The sequence below is a fragment of the Pyrus communis genome, chromosome 5 (genome assembly GCF_041283825.1).
Source record: "Pyrus communis isolate YQ-2024b chromosome 5, ASM4128382v1, whole genome shotgun sequence".
In the NCBI taxonomy this organism is placed as follows: Eukaryota; Viridiplantae; Streptophyta; class Magnoliopsida; order Rosales; family Rosaceae; genus Pyrus; species Pyrus communis.
In genome coordinates, this window is record NC_142569.1 from 30,604,613 (window position 1) to 30,621,916 (window position 17,304).

Consider the following 17,304-nt stretch of genomic DNA (forward strand, 5'->3'; position numbering starts at 1 on the left):
TTTTCACTGTTGTTTTGGGCAATATTGCAACTCTTTGGTTTTCATATGCAACATCAATAGGCTGAAAGCATGTTATTCATATGCAACATCGTCGATGCAGCATCAGTAGGTGCAGCATCACCGATCCAGCATCATAACTTGTTCATATTTGAAGACATATATGCTTTTCTATGATATATTTTTTTATAGTAGCACATGGCTGAAGATATGTTATGCCATTTCTTGACTGAAGACATGGCAAAAGAAGCAAAACGAAAAACAATGAATGACTAAAGATTGTATTCCTTGAACAATGAATGAATTACAGAGAGAGAGAGAGAGAGAGAGGTGTTTGTTATTTATACAAGTATTCTTTGTTTCACTCATAAGCTACTAACCAACTAACTTCCTTATATCCCTACAAACCCCAACAGACTAACAACCTTCCTACAATCTCAACAAAGTAACTGCCTTGCTAATGTGTAACCTTCATGCTGATGTGTCTGTAGAGTCATACTGATGTGTACATATCAATCAACAGACCCATGGCTTGAAGCAATAACTTCATTGGCAAAGACTTAGTAGATACTTTACAAGAGAAAAAAAAACATTAAAAGGGTAAAGACCACTGTGGGGAACATCTTATACACCACTTTCAGAATCTCATCAAATACCTGAAGAAACTTGCGGGGAACATCTTATACTCATTTTTCCGTTCTTGCAATTACCTCCACCTTAAAATCTGGTTTTTCCCAAACAAGTTCCTTCCAGTCCCCACAATCAGTGATGCCAACAGGGCAATCATGTGAAAGAAAAATATCAATTGGTTCCTCAACTTGCATGAGTTTGTGGAAATCATACTCACAAACATGATACAATGACCTGATAGTATGACCATTATAAGGAGGCCTCTCAAAGTGTCCTGCTCAAAGGAAAAAAAAAAAAACGAACCGCTTTCAAACATTTAACACCATATATCAAATTGCACATACCACCATCGCTATATTTACAATAATAGCAAAACATAAACAGCTATTGTTTTACCAACAAAAGATAAGCAATGAAGTAAACACCAATTTGAAGGTTTCCGAACTTGACTACACCAGCAAACCCCAAGAAGTATATATTAGGTGCTGCCCATCCTCCATAGTACCTATACAAACAACAAAAACAAGTAAAAAACCTGCAACAATCATTCATCCGAAGCGAAAAAAACGACACGAAAAACAATTGGAAGAGAATGCCATAGATTATAGTTAAAGAAGGGACTCACAATTCCCACAAGTAATTAGAAGCCTCGTGATTCCCACCGATGAATATGGTCGGGTACAGAGCCATTGCCTCACCGGAATAGTATTTCCAAAATGTGTTCATGCTCCGGAATTTACAAGGCACTTAACCCACTAAATCGCACAGCTCGGAACCAGATCCAATTCTTTACAAACAAGAATCGTAATAAAACTTAAAAATCAGACTTTTTTCTTTTTTCCAAGCACGAGTTAAACCAGAAAAACCAAGAAAACTTACTTATTTTCTCATAATCATCCTATTTTCCATGGAAAAATCAAGAAAACGAAGCTGGAGATGCAGCGGTTACGGGAGAAGATCGAGATCAAACCTGGAGATGCAGCGGCTACAGGAGAAGATCAAGATCGAACCTGGAGATGCAGCTGCTACGGGAGAGGATGAGGAGGAAGGCTACGGGAAAAGGTAGTGCAGGTAGAGAAGATGGAACGAAGAAGATAGAATTTTAGGGTTTGTTTTTTTTATGGTGTAAATATTAAAAAAGATAAGGGGTATTTTTGTCTTAAAATGTTATAATTTTGTGTTCCACGGATGTGGAACGAGTCGTTCCAGGGGGGTGAGGCGGAACGAAAATTCACCCAAAACTCGTCCTGTGGAACAACGCGTTCCACCCGTTTTAGACGTACCAAACGTGGTACGGAACGCCTCGTCCCACTCCGTTTCGTCTCGTCCCACTCTGTTTCGTCTCGTCCCGCGTACCAAACGCACCCTGAAGGCACCAATTTGTGGTAGTGAATTTTCACCGTCTTCAATCTTGATGAAAATGTACCTACAAAACAATCAACATTTTTTATCAAAAACCTAAGTCTCATCCGAGGTTAGGCCAATGGATCTTGAATGTCTAAGTTAGTTTCTCTTGAAAAGAGTAAGTGCTTAGGGCTTTTAGGGTAGCTAATGCTTACCGAAATTTGGTAGAGATGGAGGTATATATAAAGGAGTGACCGGCCACAGTGTTAGGGTTTTGCTCTACACGTGGTAGCATCCTATTGGCCAAGGTGTGAGTAAAGAATATTCTCAATATATTAAATTGGAAATATTATCGTGAGATAATTGTGGAAATATCCCTAATTGATTGAAATATGGATTACTTACTTTGATGGAGTCAATCTTCAATTAGAAATGTATTATAGATAGGAATATAGGAATTGGTAACTAATCCCAATCTTTAATGCCCTTGACTTTTCTTTGCCATGAGCATGAGAGTTATGAGCAGTCGTATTCAGCTGCTTTAACCTTCAATGGTGCTGAGCTGCGCGTGGAAGTATTTGATAAGCTTGAACATTTAATGAGGCCAATCTTGTTTTTCTTGAGCGAAAATCCACATCTCGCCTATAGGATTTTTAGAATTATTTAGGCTCCACAAATGATATTGCTATTAAAATTCTAAACTAGTGTTGTGATACCAAATTGGAGTTTGGGCTTAGTTAAATAGTCGAATAACCATTATAAAAAATAGACATAAAGCTTTGCACATAAAACTCAACATGTTTCAGCATGATGCCTACTCACAATATAGATTTAAGGCCACAAGGACTGAGCGCATAAGTACTGAGAACTCAGAGGTACCCTGATTAATCTCTAGTTATTTGTATGACAATCATTCAATTATAACAAAGTGCTCAAACAAAATATGATCGTCAGTTTAGCAAAATAATAATATAATTACAATAATTTTGGTATTTTGAAAATATGTTGTCCCTACATGAAATGTAGCCCAAACATTGTTCCTTTTAAGCAATTTTTTCTTGAATAAATCACACGAAAACAACGAATAATATTTGCACAGTGAGTGTATAAGCAGCTAAATAATGGTGATTTTTTGCCATTAGCCTAAGTTGTATTTTTTATTTTGGAAATATGGATGCACCAACGAAAAATGGAAATGTACCCAAAATTTGCTACGTTATCCGAAAATAGAGATTAAACAGTTGGTGGGTTGTGATCCGGTCTTGTCACTTGACTTGACGTTTCTCTGTGTTGTTGGAAAGGTTTTTGCTTTTTCCACACCCAACGCAGAAGGAGGAGTGCAGAAGCGAATCCATCAAATCATCGGCCATGAATGTAGAAGAAGAGGTCGAGCGTCTCAGAGAAGAAATCCAAAGGCTTGGCAAGCTCCAAGACGATGGTTCTTACAAGGTTAATTAAATCTCTCCTCTTGCTTTTTCTTAGTGTGTATATCCAGTAATTATAATTGTAATGCTGCTCTACAATTCGACCCAGATTGAGAAATACATGCTACTGTTTGGATCTAAAATTGTTGGGCCATGTCAATGGTGGATCTGTATTATTCTACTTGTTTACAAGTTTCTGATCGCATGATTGATCTAGGCTGTGTATTTGATCATTCATCAAAACTCACTACAATTGCAAAACAAGACTCGAATCGATTGGTGTTTATTTCGTGCAGGTATCGAAAATTCACTACTGTTGCTCATCAGATTGTGCTTGACCTCATTGTTTTTTGGCTTTGATAAGATTTCTCTGCGTATCTACGCATTACCGGTTAACATATTCTTTGTGATTCGTCTCAAGATGTTTGCTTCTTTTGTTTCAAGTTTGTAGATGTATTTGATCTTTGTCAGTTGAAGGTGGCATTTTCCCCCCTATAAAAATGTGGTCATTTTCTCTGCTAAAAGCCTATAAACCTATAAGAATGTTGGTACGTGAAAACTAGGTTATGTATTTTCTGCTACAAGTAGAAAAACTGTAGCAGATGAGCATATGTTCTCTTCCTTCTGCATCCCCCGTAGGAAAATTGTAATTTTTATTGCATTTATCACTTGAGAGGGACAAATAGAGAAAGAAACAGACCTCGTCCAGATTGAAGGAAGTAGTTATAGCTGATGCATTTTCATGTTTATTGAATTATTTGGTGTTTGATATGTTGTAATGTCATCATGTGTCGATTCAGCTCATTTAGAATTTCAGATTTCTTCAGGTTTCTGTTATCTACTCCGCTGTTTGGAATATGTCGGTTTAATTTCTAGTCTTCTGCACATCTTTGACGCGCACGCACACACCAAGAAGATTTTTAACTATTTTGAACGAACGTTTTACTCTTGTGATACCTTAAGCTTCAATACTTACGTAAATCATCTTTGTGTTTCCTACAATCTATGAACTTTGATTTATCGCTGTAGGTCACATTTGGTGTGCTATTTAATGATGATAGATGCGCAAACATATTTGAAGCGTTGGTTGGGACGCTAAGAGCGGCAAAGAGGCGGAAATTTCTCACATACGATGGTGAGCTACTGCTGCAGGGTGTCCACGACAACGTGGAGATCGTACTCAAACCAAAACCGGCAGCAGCGGCGGAGGCAACTGCTGCAGTCGGGACAAGTTAGGGAAGTACGATGCACTTGTATCAATTTCATGTCATGTTATAGTCCATATATCATGTACTGTCTTTGTGTGAAAGAGACTAAAATACTTTTGAGAGACCCATGTTTGCCAGTTGAAAGTGTTTATTTCGCTTAATCTCAGGTCCATTTCCAGTATTACCTAACATTCTTGTTCCTAAGTTCTTATCCATATGATGCTGCCCATGTCATACTCTTCATTATCATCATAATCATCAGCGTCAAACTTATCAGCGTCAAATTCATCGTCATATGGCTAGGCGATATTGTAATCTACACTAGTTTACGAGAATGCGAACTTGAACTCAAGTGCAACCGTACGAGTATTGTCCTAAACAACTGACTTAACTCATATATGTTTATCCCGCCCCTTAACCAAACAAAACCACAAATTAACACTTAATCCCACTTGTCATTTTAATTTATACACACATCACGCATCACCTTGTTAACCTTGAGAGAATAATTGAAACACACTGTTTTCCTCTTCCTCAACTGTCACATTACAATAAACAGAGGTAATTGAGCAAAAAAGATTAATTTATTAAAAGACTGAGTTAACTAAGCAAACGCTCTCGTATCAAATTCCTTCCTCTTCGTTTCTCAAGAATACATCAATATGGCAGAATGATTAACACCCTCCGAAACATATTGGTAAGCCGAAGGAGCAAAGTTTACTTTTGCTTAGCTCGGGACTGGCATTAAAAAGAAACCCTCAAGGCTGAATCTTCCTACCCTAGTGTACAATATTTGACAAAATCAAAAGCCGATTGATTACCAAGCCACTGGAGTCTTCTCCTTCAAACATGTCGCAAAACCAACTAGTTGCGTGACGGTCCAGTAAGAATGAATGCATGTAGAAGGCTTTGTGCTGCCTGGGTTTCATCAGGTGTCCCAGATATGACAATTATCCTGTCAGTTGTTCCAGGACGGGGCTCATGCACTATGACCTTGGCACCAGAAATCTGATTGAAGGAGAGAAAAAGGAGAAAATGAAAGAGGATAAGTTCAGGTTGATGTATAAACAGACAATCTGTAACAGTATGCATATGTGATATCCTCAAAGTTCACGACAGCGTGTTCAGCTCATCACAACTATCCTCCGGGGAAGTAACTGTATTCTTCCCAGCCACTTAAATGTACTCTTCTGAAATTTTGTGCAATTCCTTATCAGGAGTAATACCAACTAGAAATTTAAAGACATGGGAATCCCTCAAATTTAATAAAGCCAAAATGGTCATTTGAGGTTTCATATCCAGCAAGCAAGAAACTTGATAAAGACCGGGGTGCTTCCTAGCCACACGTGAAGAGCAGTTTCCTTAAAATAAAATCAAAGAAGCAAACTACTAAAAATTATGACATATACCTGTCTTAGACGAGCCAAATTGGTACCATGCTCCCCATACACAGAGCCAATAACATTTTCAGGAACTACGATCTCTACAGTTGTATTTGTCACAATAGCAGATTTGCTCCCGCTGCTAATACACAAGGACATAGTTCAAGAAACGAAAATTTAAAGCAACAAACAAAAAATGATAAGCACATTCCATTAGTAACTTTAAGTACCTAACTGCACGAATTTTCAGTATCCATTTGAAACCGAATATGGTGGGTTTTTCAATTAAGTGACATATTGAGGTGGGATATGGAATAATAATAGAGAATTTTAACGAAACTCTCATGGTACTGTTCACTTTTAACGAAAATGACATTTTTACTCTGAAAAGTCACTCCTGGTACTATTCGCTTACAACACCCTTTTGTCCTTTTGATTAAAACTCAAAGTTTTCAAGCCCTTTTCATTAGTTTTCCTATATTATACGAGAGGTAACTAGCCTATGATTACTTTTAGGTGATATTCAAGGGTACTTCGATTAATTATGAAATAATGGCTGTGCATGGCAATCAACTAACCTGAGTAGTCAAGTTCCTAGAAAGAGGTGAAATATGAACCTAGATATAAATGTTTTTAATGAAGAATATCATTAGTTGATGTTAACTTCAAGAGCAAAGAGTGTAATCAGTAAAAAATTACTAACCACAATGTCTGATTTGACTACTAGCCGACCTTAGTCCCAATATATTATTCAATTTTTAATTTCACTTCATATCCATAAATTCAGACGCAGCTCACTAAAATGGTGGCTCAAGCCAGGAAAATCACACCGAGATGACCTCCTATCTAACAAGTTTCTAACCGGCTCAGATCTTGTGATCTGAAGCTATTTATTCATGCTTCAAGACAACATCCATTTTTCATTTTCAGACCCCTTTATAGCTTAGCGGTTTAGCCCAATCTCATTATTTTCTAACCTGCCAATTTCCGTGCCACTTTTTAGAGAAGTCAAACCCCTTCCAACATCTGTGAAAGCTGCCATCTGCAATACAATGCATAAATCAACTAAAATAAACATACAAAAATTACAGCTGAGAGCATGTGAGATAGACTTACCTGTGATGCCCATGGTATTGGTGGGGAAGGATGATCTAAGCTATGGGAAAGACCAAGATGATCCATACTTTGAATTAGTGTTGTATGATGGCTGAGACCATGAGGAACACCAACTGATGACGATGGCTGAAATCCAATAAGAGCTGGATCCCTAGGTCTTCCATAAGGACTTGTATCGGTTGAGCTTAGCATGGATGAACTGCTCCTTCTTCCAAAATTACTTACTGTGATGGAGAAAAGGTTATCTCGTAATCTACCAGTAATATTGTACAAAGCATCTTGCACGTTTGAAAAATCTCCGGAAATCTGGGAAACAAATGTAATTAAATATATGAGAAAATTGCAAGTTCATATCGTCAACTTTAGATCGCCAAATATAATGAATTTCACCAATGGAACGAAATGAAATCTAATTATTACACTTTCCTTAAAGAATGTAATAATACCACACCTGTACAACTTCATCATTCTCTAAGGCACATTTCGGGACCTGGTCACCCCCTATTATTCGTATACCAGTACCAGTTTGCTTCCGGATCTCTGAAACTATTGCACCCCCTTTTCCCAGCAAACAACCAACTTGGTTTGATGGAACTACAAGCCGTGCAGTAAGGGGTGAACCTTTATTTGAGCTTGAGTCTCGCCCCTTTTCTATGCCTGCCTCTACAGACCTTGAGAAGACAAGAACAGCAGCCTTTTGTGCTGGCGAGTACCTTGATTCAGGATTCTATAGAATATGAAGCAGATATAGATATAAGAAAAATATGCCTGCTTTAACAGATATAGATATAAGAAAAGAACAAAAAAGAAAACGAAAAATAACAGAATGACAAACCTCAGATGCAGAAACAGTAATTAATCGTTCATCACACTCAGCCACAGATGCTGCAATACTTATTGAAGCACCTGTTTCATTTTCAAGAACCCTGACAATGGAACCCCCCCTTCCAATTACACCGCCAATCCTATCATTGGCACAAAGAATCCTGAAAGAAACTTCCTGTTGTTTTGTCTCAAGTGTGGGGATCCTTTTAGCCTCTATTGAGGATGGACGAACTCCTGTAGCATAACTCATGGAGCTGATTGGCAAATTAAGCATTGAGTTCCTCTGTGAAAGTTGATCTAAACGCAGATCAGGTAGAGTCTCACGAGGAACTGCCTCAGGCCTGCTTCCAGTCATCCTTGTCTTGTCAACTGGTGGACAATCTTGGAGACAGCCAGAGACAGCAACAAGTGCTTTCTTTACAGCCAAAATATCCCCTTCTATCTGCCACACCATTGACACAATTTCCAGGGGAGAAAAAATATAATGTTGTTCTTTTTAATTACCAAAAAACAATAAAGTGGAGGCAATCAGACAATTAAGAACTAGAAGCATTAATATAACACAAACGAAGGAATACTTTGTTTCTATTTTCTTTTACAACAAATCTGAAAGGCAAGTGAAGTCAGAAGTTAAGCTACATAAAGGATACATACGTAAGAAGATCCTGAAAAAATGATGGCCTTTAACAGCTACCAAGTTCATTCCACCTATTTGGTACCTAACTTAGCAGATCTACAACTGCCAGCCTTTGTATCAGTAACTCACAGATATTGTTAGCATTTATAACACCCTATAGTTTTCATTATTTTTTATTAACAGCCATTAAAATCCTAATTATGAGCAGACATGATAAACTTTAGAACCTTCTGAACTAATCATACATGTATCCACCGCCCTCATCACCAATATATGTAGAACCTTGCATGTGTTAGACCATTCTACATGATAAAATCAGCAGAAGAAAGGTGATCATATCACATTTGTCAGTATCCACGGTCCTGAAGTGCCAGTAGCACCACTTACTCCAAAACTGCTTCTATACTCCTATATTTTTTCTGCCAATATGGATGTCGTTCTCATTAGGATCTCCAAACTAAACTTTTAATTTCCAGAAATTACATTACCTAAAAAATAAAGTTGTTCCTATCACTCTGGACAACAAAACACAGTATTCGACCAAATGTTTGCCTGTAAATGTTAAGCTTAGTCAGTATTCTATTTGTTGTCTTCTTGGTATACCAAGTCCTACCTCAAAACAGTTAGCCTGGATACAATTCCTTTCTATTGTTATATAAAGTAAAATTTCTCATATGTTACTGAAAACATGTGAAAAAATTTGAAAGCCCGCAAATAACTTTTGTAATTCAGCATAACTACAGCCTGCCATACATACCATCCTACTCAAAGTTTTGGTTCCTATTGACAACGAAATCAAGCAAAACTACACAGGACCTTCTAGACTACTAAATAAGTTGAGTCACACAAACATACATGGAGTGCGCCAACAAGTTTCGATTTTCACATAACCCTAAACAGAATTTACTAAGTTCACATCAGCTAAATGAGACAAACTCACTACATCATATACAAATATCAATAACAAGACAATGCAGGAGTCACTTCTCATAAACAATCCGACTAATCAAAACCTAAAACTCAATTCCCATTTCAGAAAGGCAAAGAAACAACCTTACCTCAATTATCTCGTCTGTGGCAGCAGCGCGGGTAACTTCTCATTCAAAACCGTAATTTTACCAGTTTCTTTCCTAATCTTCTCTACCACCTTACCCCCCTCCCCCTTCTCTATCACTGACCCGACCTGTGCCACCTCCACCAAAAACAGCGGCACGACAGCACCCTAACCCCCACCGCAATCGCCCCAGTCTCCACCTCAACTTCCAGAATCCTATCGAACACTCTCAGAAGCTTCCTGTACCTTGGAAGCATCAATCTCCTCTTCAACACCACCACCACCGCCACCATTATTAACATTGCTGAGAGCTGGAGTTTTGACCCAAATCTTTGACTGGATTGTGCTCAGAGCGATGACCACAATAATCCCGCTCGGGGAATTCGACTTGGGACTCTTCAATTCGGATCTTGGCTCCGGTGGTTTAGTGGAGCTGCTTGATCAGGGTACCTGACTTTCCAATGACGACACTGCTGCGCGAGGCGTGGTAGAGCATGCGGAAGGCGACGGGGGTGGGAGGAATGCTGAGGGGAGGAGGAGGGGGCCTGGAGCACTTGGAGGACCCGTTTTCGAAGTTGGGGTTGGGATTCGAAGACATTGTCGATGGGGAATGTTTTGCCGGTCGGGAGAGAAAGGTGCTTCCCATAATACTTTCTCTCACTGCAAATAGTTTCCCCTTCGCTCGCACTCTCTCTCTCGCTCTATCTCTCTCTTCTCTCTCTTCTCTCTCCCTATCTTTCTCTTTGGTACCTATTTGGTACCTAATTCAATCCAGTCAACCGGCTATGGTTGAGGTCAAAATTAAGTATGCAAATGGCACACGCCCATCTAACCCAACTTAGCGGATCTAAATCTGCCAGCCTTTGTATCAGCAACTCACAGATATTGTAAGAACCTATAACACCCTACAGTTTTCAACATGATAAGCTTTAGAACCTTCTAAAAGTAATCATACACATATCCACCTCCCTCATCACCAATACATGTAGAACCTTACATGTTTTATACCTTTCTATGTGATAAAAACAGCGGAAAAAAGGTGATCATATGATTCATATCATATTGGTTCCAAATTAGCAGTATAATTGTCAATATCCATGGTCCTGAAGTACCAGTGGCACCACTAACTCCAAACTGCTTCTATATTTGTGTGCCAATATGGATGTGGTTCTCATCAGGATCTCCAAATGAAAACTTTTATTTCCAGAAATTACATTACCTGAAAAATCAAAAGTTGTTCCAATCATTTTGGACAACAAAACAGAGTATTCTACCAAATGTTCGCATGCAAATATTCAGCATAGTCAGTATTCTATTTGTCGTCTTCTTGGTATATCAAGTCCTACCTCAAAACAATTAGCCTGGATACAATTCCTTTCTATTGTTATATAAAGTAAAATTTCTCATATGTTACTGAAAACATGCAAAAAAACTTAAAAGCCTGCAAATAACTTTTGTAATTCAGTATAAATACAGCCCGCATACATACCATCCTACTCAAAGTTTTGGTCCTATTGGGAAAGAAATCAAGCAAAACTACACTACACCTTCCTAAACTCCTAAATAAGTTAAGTCACGTAAACATAGACCGAGTGCACGAACAAGTTTTGATTTTCACATAACCCTAAACAGAATTTACTGAATTCACATCAGCTAAATGGGACAAACTCACTAATCATACACAAATAAACGAATAACAAGACAATGCAGGACTCACTCACTCACAAACAATCCGACTAATCAAAACCTAAAACTCAATTCCCATTTCAGAAAAGCAAAGACAACCTTACCTCGATCATCTCGTCTGTGGCAGCAGCACAAGCGGGTAACTTCTCATTCAAAACCCTAATTTTACAACCAGTTTCTTTCCTAATCTTCTCTACCACCTTCCCCCCCTTTCCTATCACTGACCCGACCTGGGCCGCCTCCGCCAAAAACCGGCACGACACCACCCCAACCCCCGCCGCAATCGCCCCGGTCTCCGCCGCAACTTCCAGAATCCTCTCGAACACTCTCAGAAGCGCCTCCTGCGCCTTGGAAACATCAATCTCCTCTTCAACACCACCGCCGCCACCATTATTAACATTGCCGAGAGCTGGAGTTTTGAGCCAAATCTTTGACCGGATTGTGCTCGGAGCGATGATCACAACGACCCGGTCGGGGGATTCGACTTGGGGTTCTTCAATTCGGATCTTGGCTCCGGTGGTTTTCTGGAGCTGCTTGATCACGGCACCTGACTTTCCGATAACGCCGCCGATGCGCGAGGCGTGGCAGAGCATGCGGAAGGCGACGTGGGCGGGAGGAACGCTGAGGGGAGGAGGAAGGGGCCTGGAGCGCTTGGAGGATCCGTTTTCGAAGTAGGGGTTGGGGTCAGAAGACATAGTCGATAGGGAACGTTTCGCTGGTAGAGAGAGAAAGGTGCTTCCCATAATACTATCTCTCACTACAAATAGTTTCCCCTTCGCTCTTCTCTCTCTCCTCTCTATTTTTCTCTTTCTCTCTCTAAATTTACATACATATTTGTTCGTGTATGCATCGATTCAACCTGCTGCCGCTGCGGTTTCTCTCTCTAGAATCAGAAGATGTGTCCAAAAAATAAAATAGGAATCAGAAGGTGTATTTATGATTTTCTCTCTCTAGCTTCTCTCTCTCTCGTGGTGCGCACTTCGCACTGCGGAACGGGCGTGGGTTGTCTGCCTTTCATTTTCATACTTCTTTCACGATAACTGTCCAATCACGTTAATATTTTATATTATTTTTTTTATAAAAATAATAAAACAAAAAATAATAAGAATATAAAATGTTGACGTGGCTTAATCGTAACCACACCAGGAGGGCATGGAAAGAGTATGGAAATGGAAAGGCAGACAATCCACCTCCATGTGGAATTGGGTGTGCACCTGACCCACACACACCCTTTGTCATTTTTCGGGTAGTCATGTAAGAGCTCGTTTGAATATACTTTTAAAATAACTGAAAGCATTTTTGGTGAAAATATTTTCGAAACTAATCCTTAGTAAAAATGCAAGTAAATCCTGAAAAAAGCATTTAAAATGCTTCCTGAAAGAAGTATATAAATGGTGCTTCTTGCAGAAAGTACTTAAAGTATTTTTGGAACCCAAAAACATTTTCACTAAAAGCACTTTTAGCCATTTTAAAATCACATCCAAACGAGTCCTAAGTAAGTACATAGAAAATATTAGAGTTAAACTGAAAAAAAAAAAATGGAAAGATAGGGTTTCATTGCATCTCTTGTTACAGGAAAGAAGATTGAGAGTATTGAGAGAAGTAAAGGTGAAGTCTGACAGGTGTTGCCGTCGTAAAATAATAAGGGAAGTACATATCTATTTAGCTAAGGAAGGGGGTGACGTAATTTTTGTATTTTAATCCTGCGTTTTAACGGACACTAAACGAAAATCTCAATTTTGGGCTAAAATTGCTAACAATATTCATCACAAAGATTTTAAATACCAATTTATTTATAACAAGAGTTATATTCCAACCATCTTGTAACCACGAGGACCACATATCTTATTAAGCCTTTTCTTTTGTTGGAAAAAGTTAAGTTAACCATACTAGAGTGTCCATCTCATTGCGCCAGAGTTGAGGTTCTCTTCACGTAAATTAAAATAGTTTAAACTAAGATAAGTACTAATAACTATTCAATTTTTAGAGTGATTCTGAATCGGTTATAACTTTTTAAAATGCTCTGAATAACTACTCAATGTTTTGAAAAAGGGACACTCGTTGAGGAACCAATGTCAACTGTCAAGTGATCATGACACTACCGTTAATTTATGCTTGCATTAATGTTAAGTGATTACATAGAAAAACATTGGGACTAGTCTAGTTAAAACTTAGAGCAAGTCCACCATGGGCAATAGCCTTGTGGATTGGCAACAATTGCAAGCCAATTGCCTCCCAAAGTGGCGCCAGCCCATTCAGGCAATTGGGCTGAGTGGGAGCCTATGGGAGAGGTCAAGAGAAAGTCCAAGGCCGAGTTCCTAAGGGGGGTGTGACGCAAGGTCAACATCAGCATGATGTCTGACGCCAACCACGTTATAAAAAATAAAATAAAAAATTGCATTAGGCACGTGGACAACACAAGTGCATGGAGGCCGCGTCTCTGACAATATTTCAGACGGTGAGGCCTGTGTGGCAACCCACTCAAATATTGTTGACGTGGCAAAATTTGGACTGTTTGATTTACAGATCAACAGTCCACGTTTTTTAGCTTTAAAAATTTTTAAAAAAAATTAGTAAAAAAATCTGATATATTACCTTTAGGCCACGTGTCACAACCTGGATTGTTAGATTTCAAATTTTTAGTAATCCAACGATTCAGATTAATTAAGTTAATAAAAAAATTTAAAAATTAATTAAAAATCCAAAATATTTTTAAAAATTATAAAAAAAAATTCTATAAATACCTTACCCTTATATTCCACCTTGCACCACATTTCCATATTTTCAAATACGTTCAACCACATTCCAATCTTTATTCAAACATAAACACACCAAATAAAATTACATAACCACACCAAAAAAAATTACAAAAACACACCAAATAAACCTCATAAAAATCTTATCGATATCTATCCACAAAAATTGTACTTCCGGATAATGACACGTGATATGACAAGATCGGTTAAAAATCCTATCCAAAATTAAAAAAATAAAATTATTTTTTATTATTTTATAAAATGAAAAATACTAATATTTGAATACGAATTGTCTGGGTTATTCAGTTTAGGGATGAAGATGCAATAAGCAATTACTGTTCATTAAAGGCAATTACTTGAGGGGATTGAATTGCCTATTGTCAAGGGGGGCCTTTACACACTGGAAGTACTCTTAAGAGCAATCGGTTTGGGAATTTAAACCTCTATAGATAACATTAAAGTAAAAACCTGTTTCAGTACTCGAAGGTAAGAATGCGTAGGCGCAAGCGGAATTGAATTCGGAGTTATGACGAAGATTTTATGGAAATACAAACTTGAGGGTACTTTAGTAATTTGGTATTTTTGAATTTTGGTCCTTGATTATTTTAATATTTTATGGTGGGATATTTTAATTATTTTAATAATTTTCTGGCTTATAAGGCCCACACCCACACCAAACTCCTCACTCCTCTCTTGTTAAGTGTCCATTCTCCCACTCCCTCATCACTCTCAACACTCTATCTCTCATACTCGCTCTTCCTCTCTCCACTTTCCTGTCCTCCATCTTCTTTGCATCACCGACAACACCATCACGTCGTCGACACGATCGGGCAAACCTCACCATCACCACAACACCACTTGAACACCTACGTCATAAACCCTAGCCCTAGAATGGTTACTTTCTCTCTCTTCTCTCTCTAGGCACCGCCACTGTTTAAGACTATCTCCGACGATTTCTCTCCGTTCCCAACGAAGGTAAGCCTTAAAACCCCTAAAAACTTCTTAAATCTTGTTTTAGTGTACGATTAGGGTAAATTTGAGATGTTTTGGCAACGTTTTGATGTAGAAATGCCTTGAGGGAAACTTCCCTAGTTTTCCAGCGAGAGATCTGGCGACTTCGAGCCATTTTTGAGCCAATCTGGACCATAACTTGACTTTATTTTGGTATAAAATTCTTCTTCTCTCTATGAGCTTCAATTCAATATATTATATGCTAGTTTTAGTTGAGATTCAAAGCTAAACAGAGCTTGGGAAGTTCCCTGGCTAAACTCGGCCCAGTTCAGGCCTTCTTTTTCTTTGGGTCCGGCAGACCCATGAGCCCAAATGAGTTAACCCGACTAGAGAAAAAAAATCCAAAGCCGAGATCCGCGATCCGGATCCAGATTCGAACACGGGATCCCATTCGGCCCATTTCCTAGTGGAATATTCTCAAAATATTCTTTGGAATATTCCTTGTGTTGACTTTTTTGAAATTTTCTCGGAAACCCTCCTAGGTTAATTTCAACATCCCGAGTCTATTTTTGACTTCCATTTAATGAAATTCCAAAGTTTTAACGTAGTTGATCATTGGGGTGGCTTGGTTGGCTTTTTAGGGTTGACTGTTGACTTTTTTTTCAAAAATTATCCGAGACCTTTCTTAGCGTATTTCAACGCACTGATTCCAAATTCGCACTCTGTTTTCTCAAATTTAATCATTTTAGTAGATTTTTATAATGGGTCCCAATATTATGGTTTAGGTACGATTACTATTGGAGACTCTGGGTTTCCTAGCTCGAACGGATATGACATCATAAGTAACTGTGGGTGGATCTTTGCTTTTAAATATTATATATTTATTTGTATCCATTTATATATTTAATAAATATTTTTCTACGTTACGCCTAGATTAGACTAACGCTTTTAGAAATTAGAGTATTGATGGAACTTACGAAGTTATGCTAAATCCTACGGGATGCACAGGTAGGCGAACTATTATGGTATTTTTATTTACAGCCATGATTAGTATTTTATTGAATAATATTATGTCGACTAGAAATTATCGATTTATGTTGTATGATCATATTTACGTTATATGCTCATCGTGTGCTACATTGGTGTTTGTACTCGCCTAGGTCAGTGCCAGTTTTCACTTTTATGTTCACATCGTACAGTACGCTCACTATGGATCCATTGTAGGTGTCAGTCCTGTCCTAGATTGCTCTAGGAAAATTAGGACTTGTATGTAATGCGCATAGCGCCAGTCTTCACATGATTGTAGCACTAGATCGTAAATCATTTCTTTACATCAATCTTGTTCATGTAAGAATACCTCTGCATGAACTCGTGTGTCAGCATATCTCGATGAGCACTCGATATGATATGTTTATTTCTATGAGATATTGTGATTATTGGAAGTTATATGCTTATTTACGAATTATTATGAAGTATTGCATTTTTGAGGTATTGGTGGCTACGGTAAGTGTTTTCATACTATATGTAGTCTGTTACTTTTGGAAACTATACTTGTTTTACGGCTAGGGGTTATACATTTTCGAAAAGGTTTTTACAAAACTTTATTTTTAGGCCCCCTCACCCTTGTTTTTCACCCTTCCAGGTTTTAGTGGCATAGCTTTTGTGTCGACGAGACTTTCTAGCAAAACATTTTTATGGGAATACTCCCGATGGTATAATTCTTCTTCTACCATTACTGTACTTTACTTATGCTTTGACATCACGTGTGAAATGATTTCATTTCCGCTCACATGTGTACTCTTGCATCTAGTCACTTTTAGATTTAAATTTACTCACATTTCCATATCACTACACTTTATGGCTTCGTCACCCTCCTGGTGTCGGCCAGCATAGCTTGATTCGAGTCCAGGTGGACATTCCGAGTCAGGGTGTGCCATTGGTGGCATAACGAATGTTCAATTTTTAAAATCTTAGGTAGTTATTTAGAATGTTTTAAAACATTTAGAACCAATTTGGAATCACTTCTAAAAATAATATAGTTATCCGTACTTGAACCCCCTTTAGAATAAAATGATATTTTGTAAAATAAAAATAAAAATATTACAAAGTGGTTGTATTTCAAGTGACACGCACGATCCCGATATCCTCCAAACACCAGGGTTAGCACGTGTTGGCCGACACCCGAGGGTGACGAATCCATATTAACATGCATGTAAGTTATGGAGAAAGAACAAGTGTAAATAAAACACATAAATTTTACTAATAAAGAATATGCCAAAGTGGGAACATGTTCA

General features: G+C 38.2%; 3 protein-coding genes and 1 pseudogene across 4 annotated transcripts; 1 reads left to right on the plus strand and 3 right to left on the minus strand.

Annotated features, from left to right (window-relative positions):
- Positions 1-490: 490 nt before the first annotated feature.
- Positions 491-1,317, minus strand: LOC148697125 (lariat debranching enzyme-like). The gene is made up of 4 exons (XM_088693459.1): positions 1,253-1,317; positions 1,053-1,132; positions 708-901; positions 491-541 (listed from the first exon to the last, which is right to left on the minus strand). The coding sequence occupies exons 1-4, from the start codon at positions 1,315-1,317 to the stop codon at positions 491-493; spliced, it is 390 nt and encodes a 129-aa protein (XP_088549585.1).
- A 1,871-nt stretch (positions 1,318-3,188) lies between these two features.
- LOC137724452 (costars family protein) lies at positions 3,189-4,764 on the plus strand. Its single transcript, XM_068463193.2, has 2 exons — positions 3,189-3,420; positions 4,425-4,764. Exons 1-2 carry the CDS (start codon positions 3,340-3,342, stop codon positions 4,629-4,631), a joined length of 288 nt encoding a protein of 95 aa, XP_068319294.1. The 5' UTR covers positions 3,189-3,339; the 3' UTR covers positions 4,632-4,764.
- Positions 4,765-5,168: 404 nt separating this feature from the next.
- LOC137724451 (KH domain-containing protein HEN4) lies at positions 5,169-12,207 on the minus strand. Of its 2 annotated transcripts, none has more exons than XM_068463192.2 (7): positions 11,408-12,207; positions 7,937-8,368; positions 7,553-7,828; positions 7,102-7,407; positions 6,963-7,027; positions 6,013-6,124; positions 5,169-5,611 (listed from the first exon to the last, which is right to left on the minus strand). In XM_068463192.2, exons 1-7 carry the CDS (start codon positions 12,044-12,046, stop codon positions 5,468-5,470), a joined length of 1,974 nt encoding a protein of 657 aa, XP_068319293.2. In that variant the 5' UTR covers positions 12,047-12,207; the 3' UTR covers positions 5,169-5,467. The 2 variants fall into 2 exon arrangements, with proteins under 2 accessions (XP_068319293.2, XP_068319292.2); XM_068463191.2 differs by having other exon boundaries at positions 6,013-6,127.
- On the minus strand, positions 9,625-10,410 carry LOC148697126 (KH domain-containing protein HEN4-like; annotated as a pseudogene).
- Positions 12,208-17,304: the final 5,097 nt, after the last annotated feature.

Excerpts from the sequence above, each read along its gene's own strand:
- LOC148697125 (XM_088693459.1), bottom strand. The coding sequence starts at position 1,317 with ATGGCTCTGTACCCGACCATATTCATCGGTGGGAATCACGAGGCTTCT. Across the intron at positions 1,133-1,252 it reads TCTAATTACTTGTGGGAATT|GTACTATGGAGGATGGGCAG; the intron begins GTGAGTCCCTTC and ends TTGTTTGTATAG. Across the intron at positions 542-707 it reads AACCAGATTTTAAGGTGGAG|TTATTGCTTCAAGCCATGGG; the intron begins GTAATTGCAAGA and ends TTGCCAATGAAG.
- LOC137724452 (XM_068463193.2), top strand. The coding sequence starts at position 3,340 with ATGAATGTAGAAGAAGAGGTCGAGCGTCTCAGAGAAGAAATCCAAAGG. Across the intron at positions 3,421-4,424 it reads AAGACGATGGTTCTTACAAG|GTCACATTTGGTGTGCTATT; the intron begins GTTAATTAAATC and ends TTATCGCTGTAG.
- LOC137724451 (XM_068463191.2), bottom strand. The coding sequence starts at position 12,046 with ATGGGAAGCACCTTTCTCTCTCTACCAGCGAAACGTTCCCTATCGACT. Across the intron at positions 8,369-11,407 it reads CCACAGACGAGATGATCGAG|ATAGAAGGGGATATTTTGGC; the intron begins GTAAGGTTGTCT and ends ATGGTGTGGCAG. Across the intron at positions 7,028-7,101 it reads CAATACCATGGGCATCACAG|ATGGCAGCTTTCACAGATGT; the intron begins GTAAGTCTATCT and ends ATTGTATTGCAG.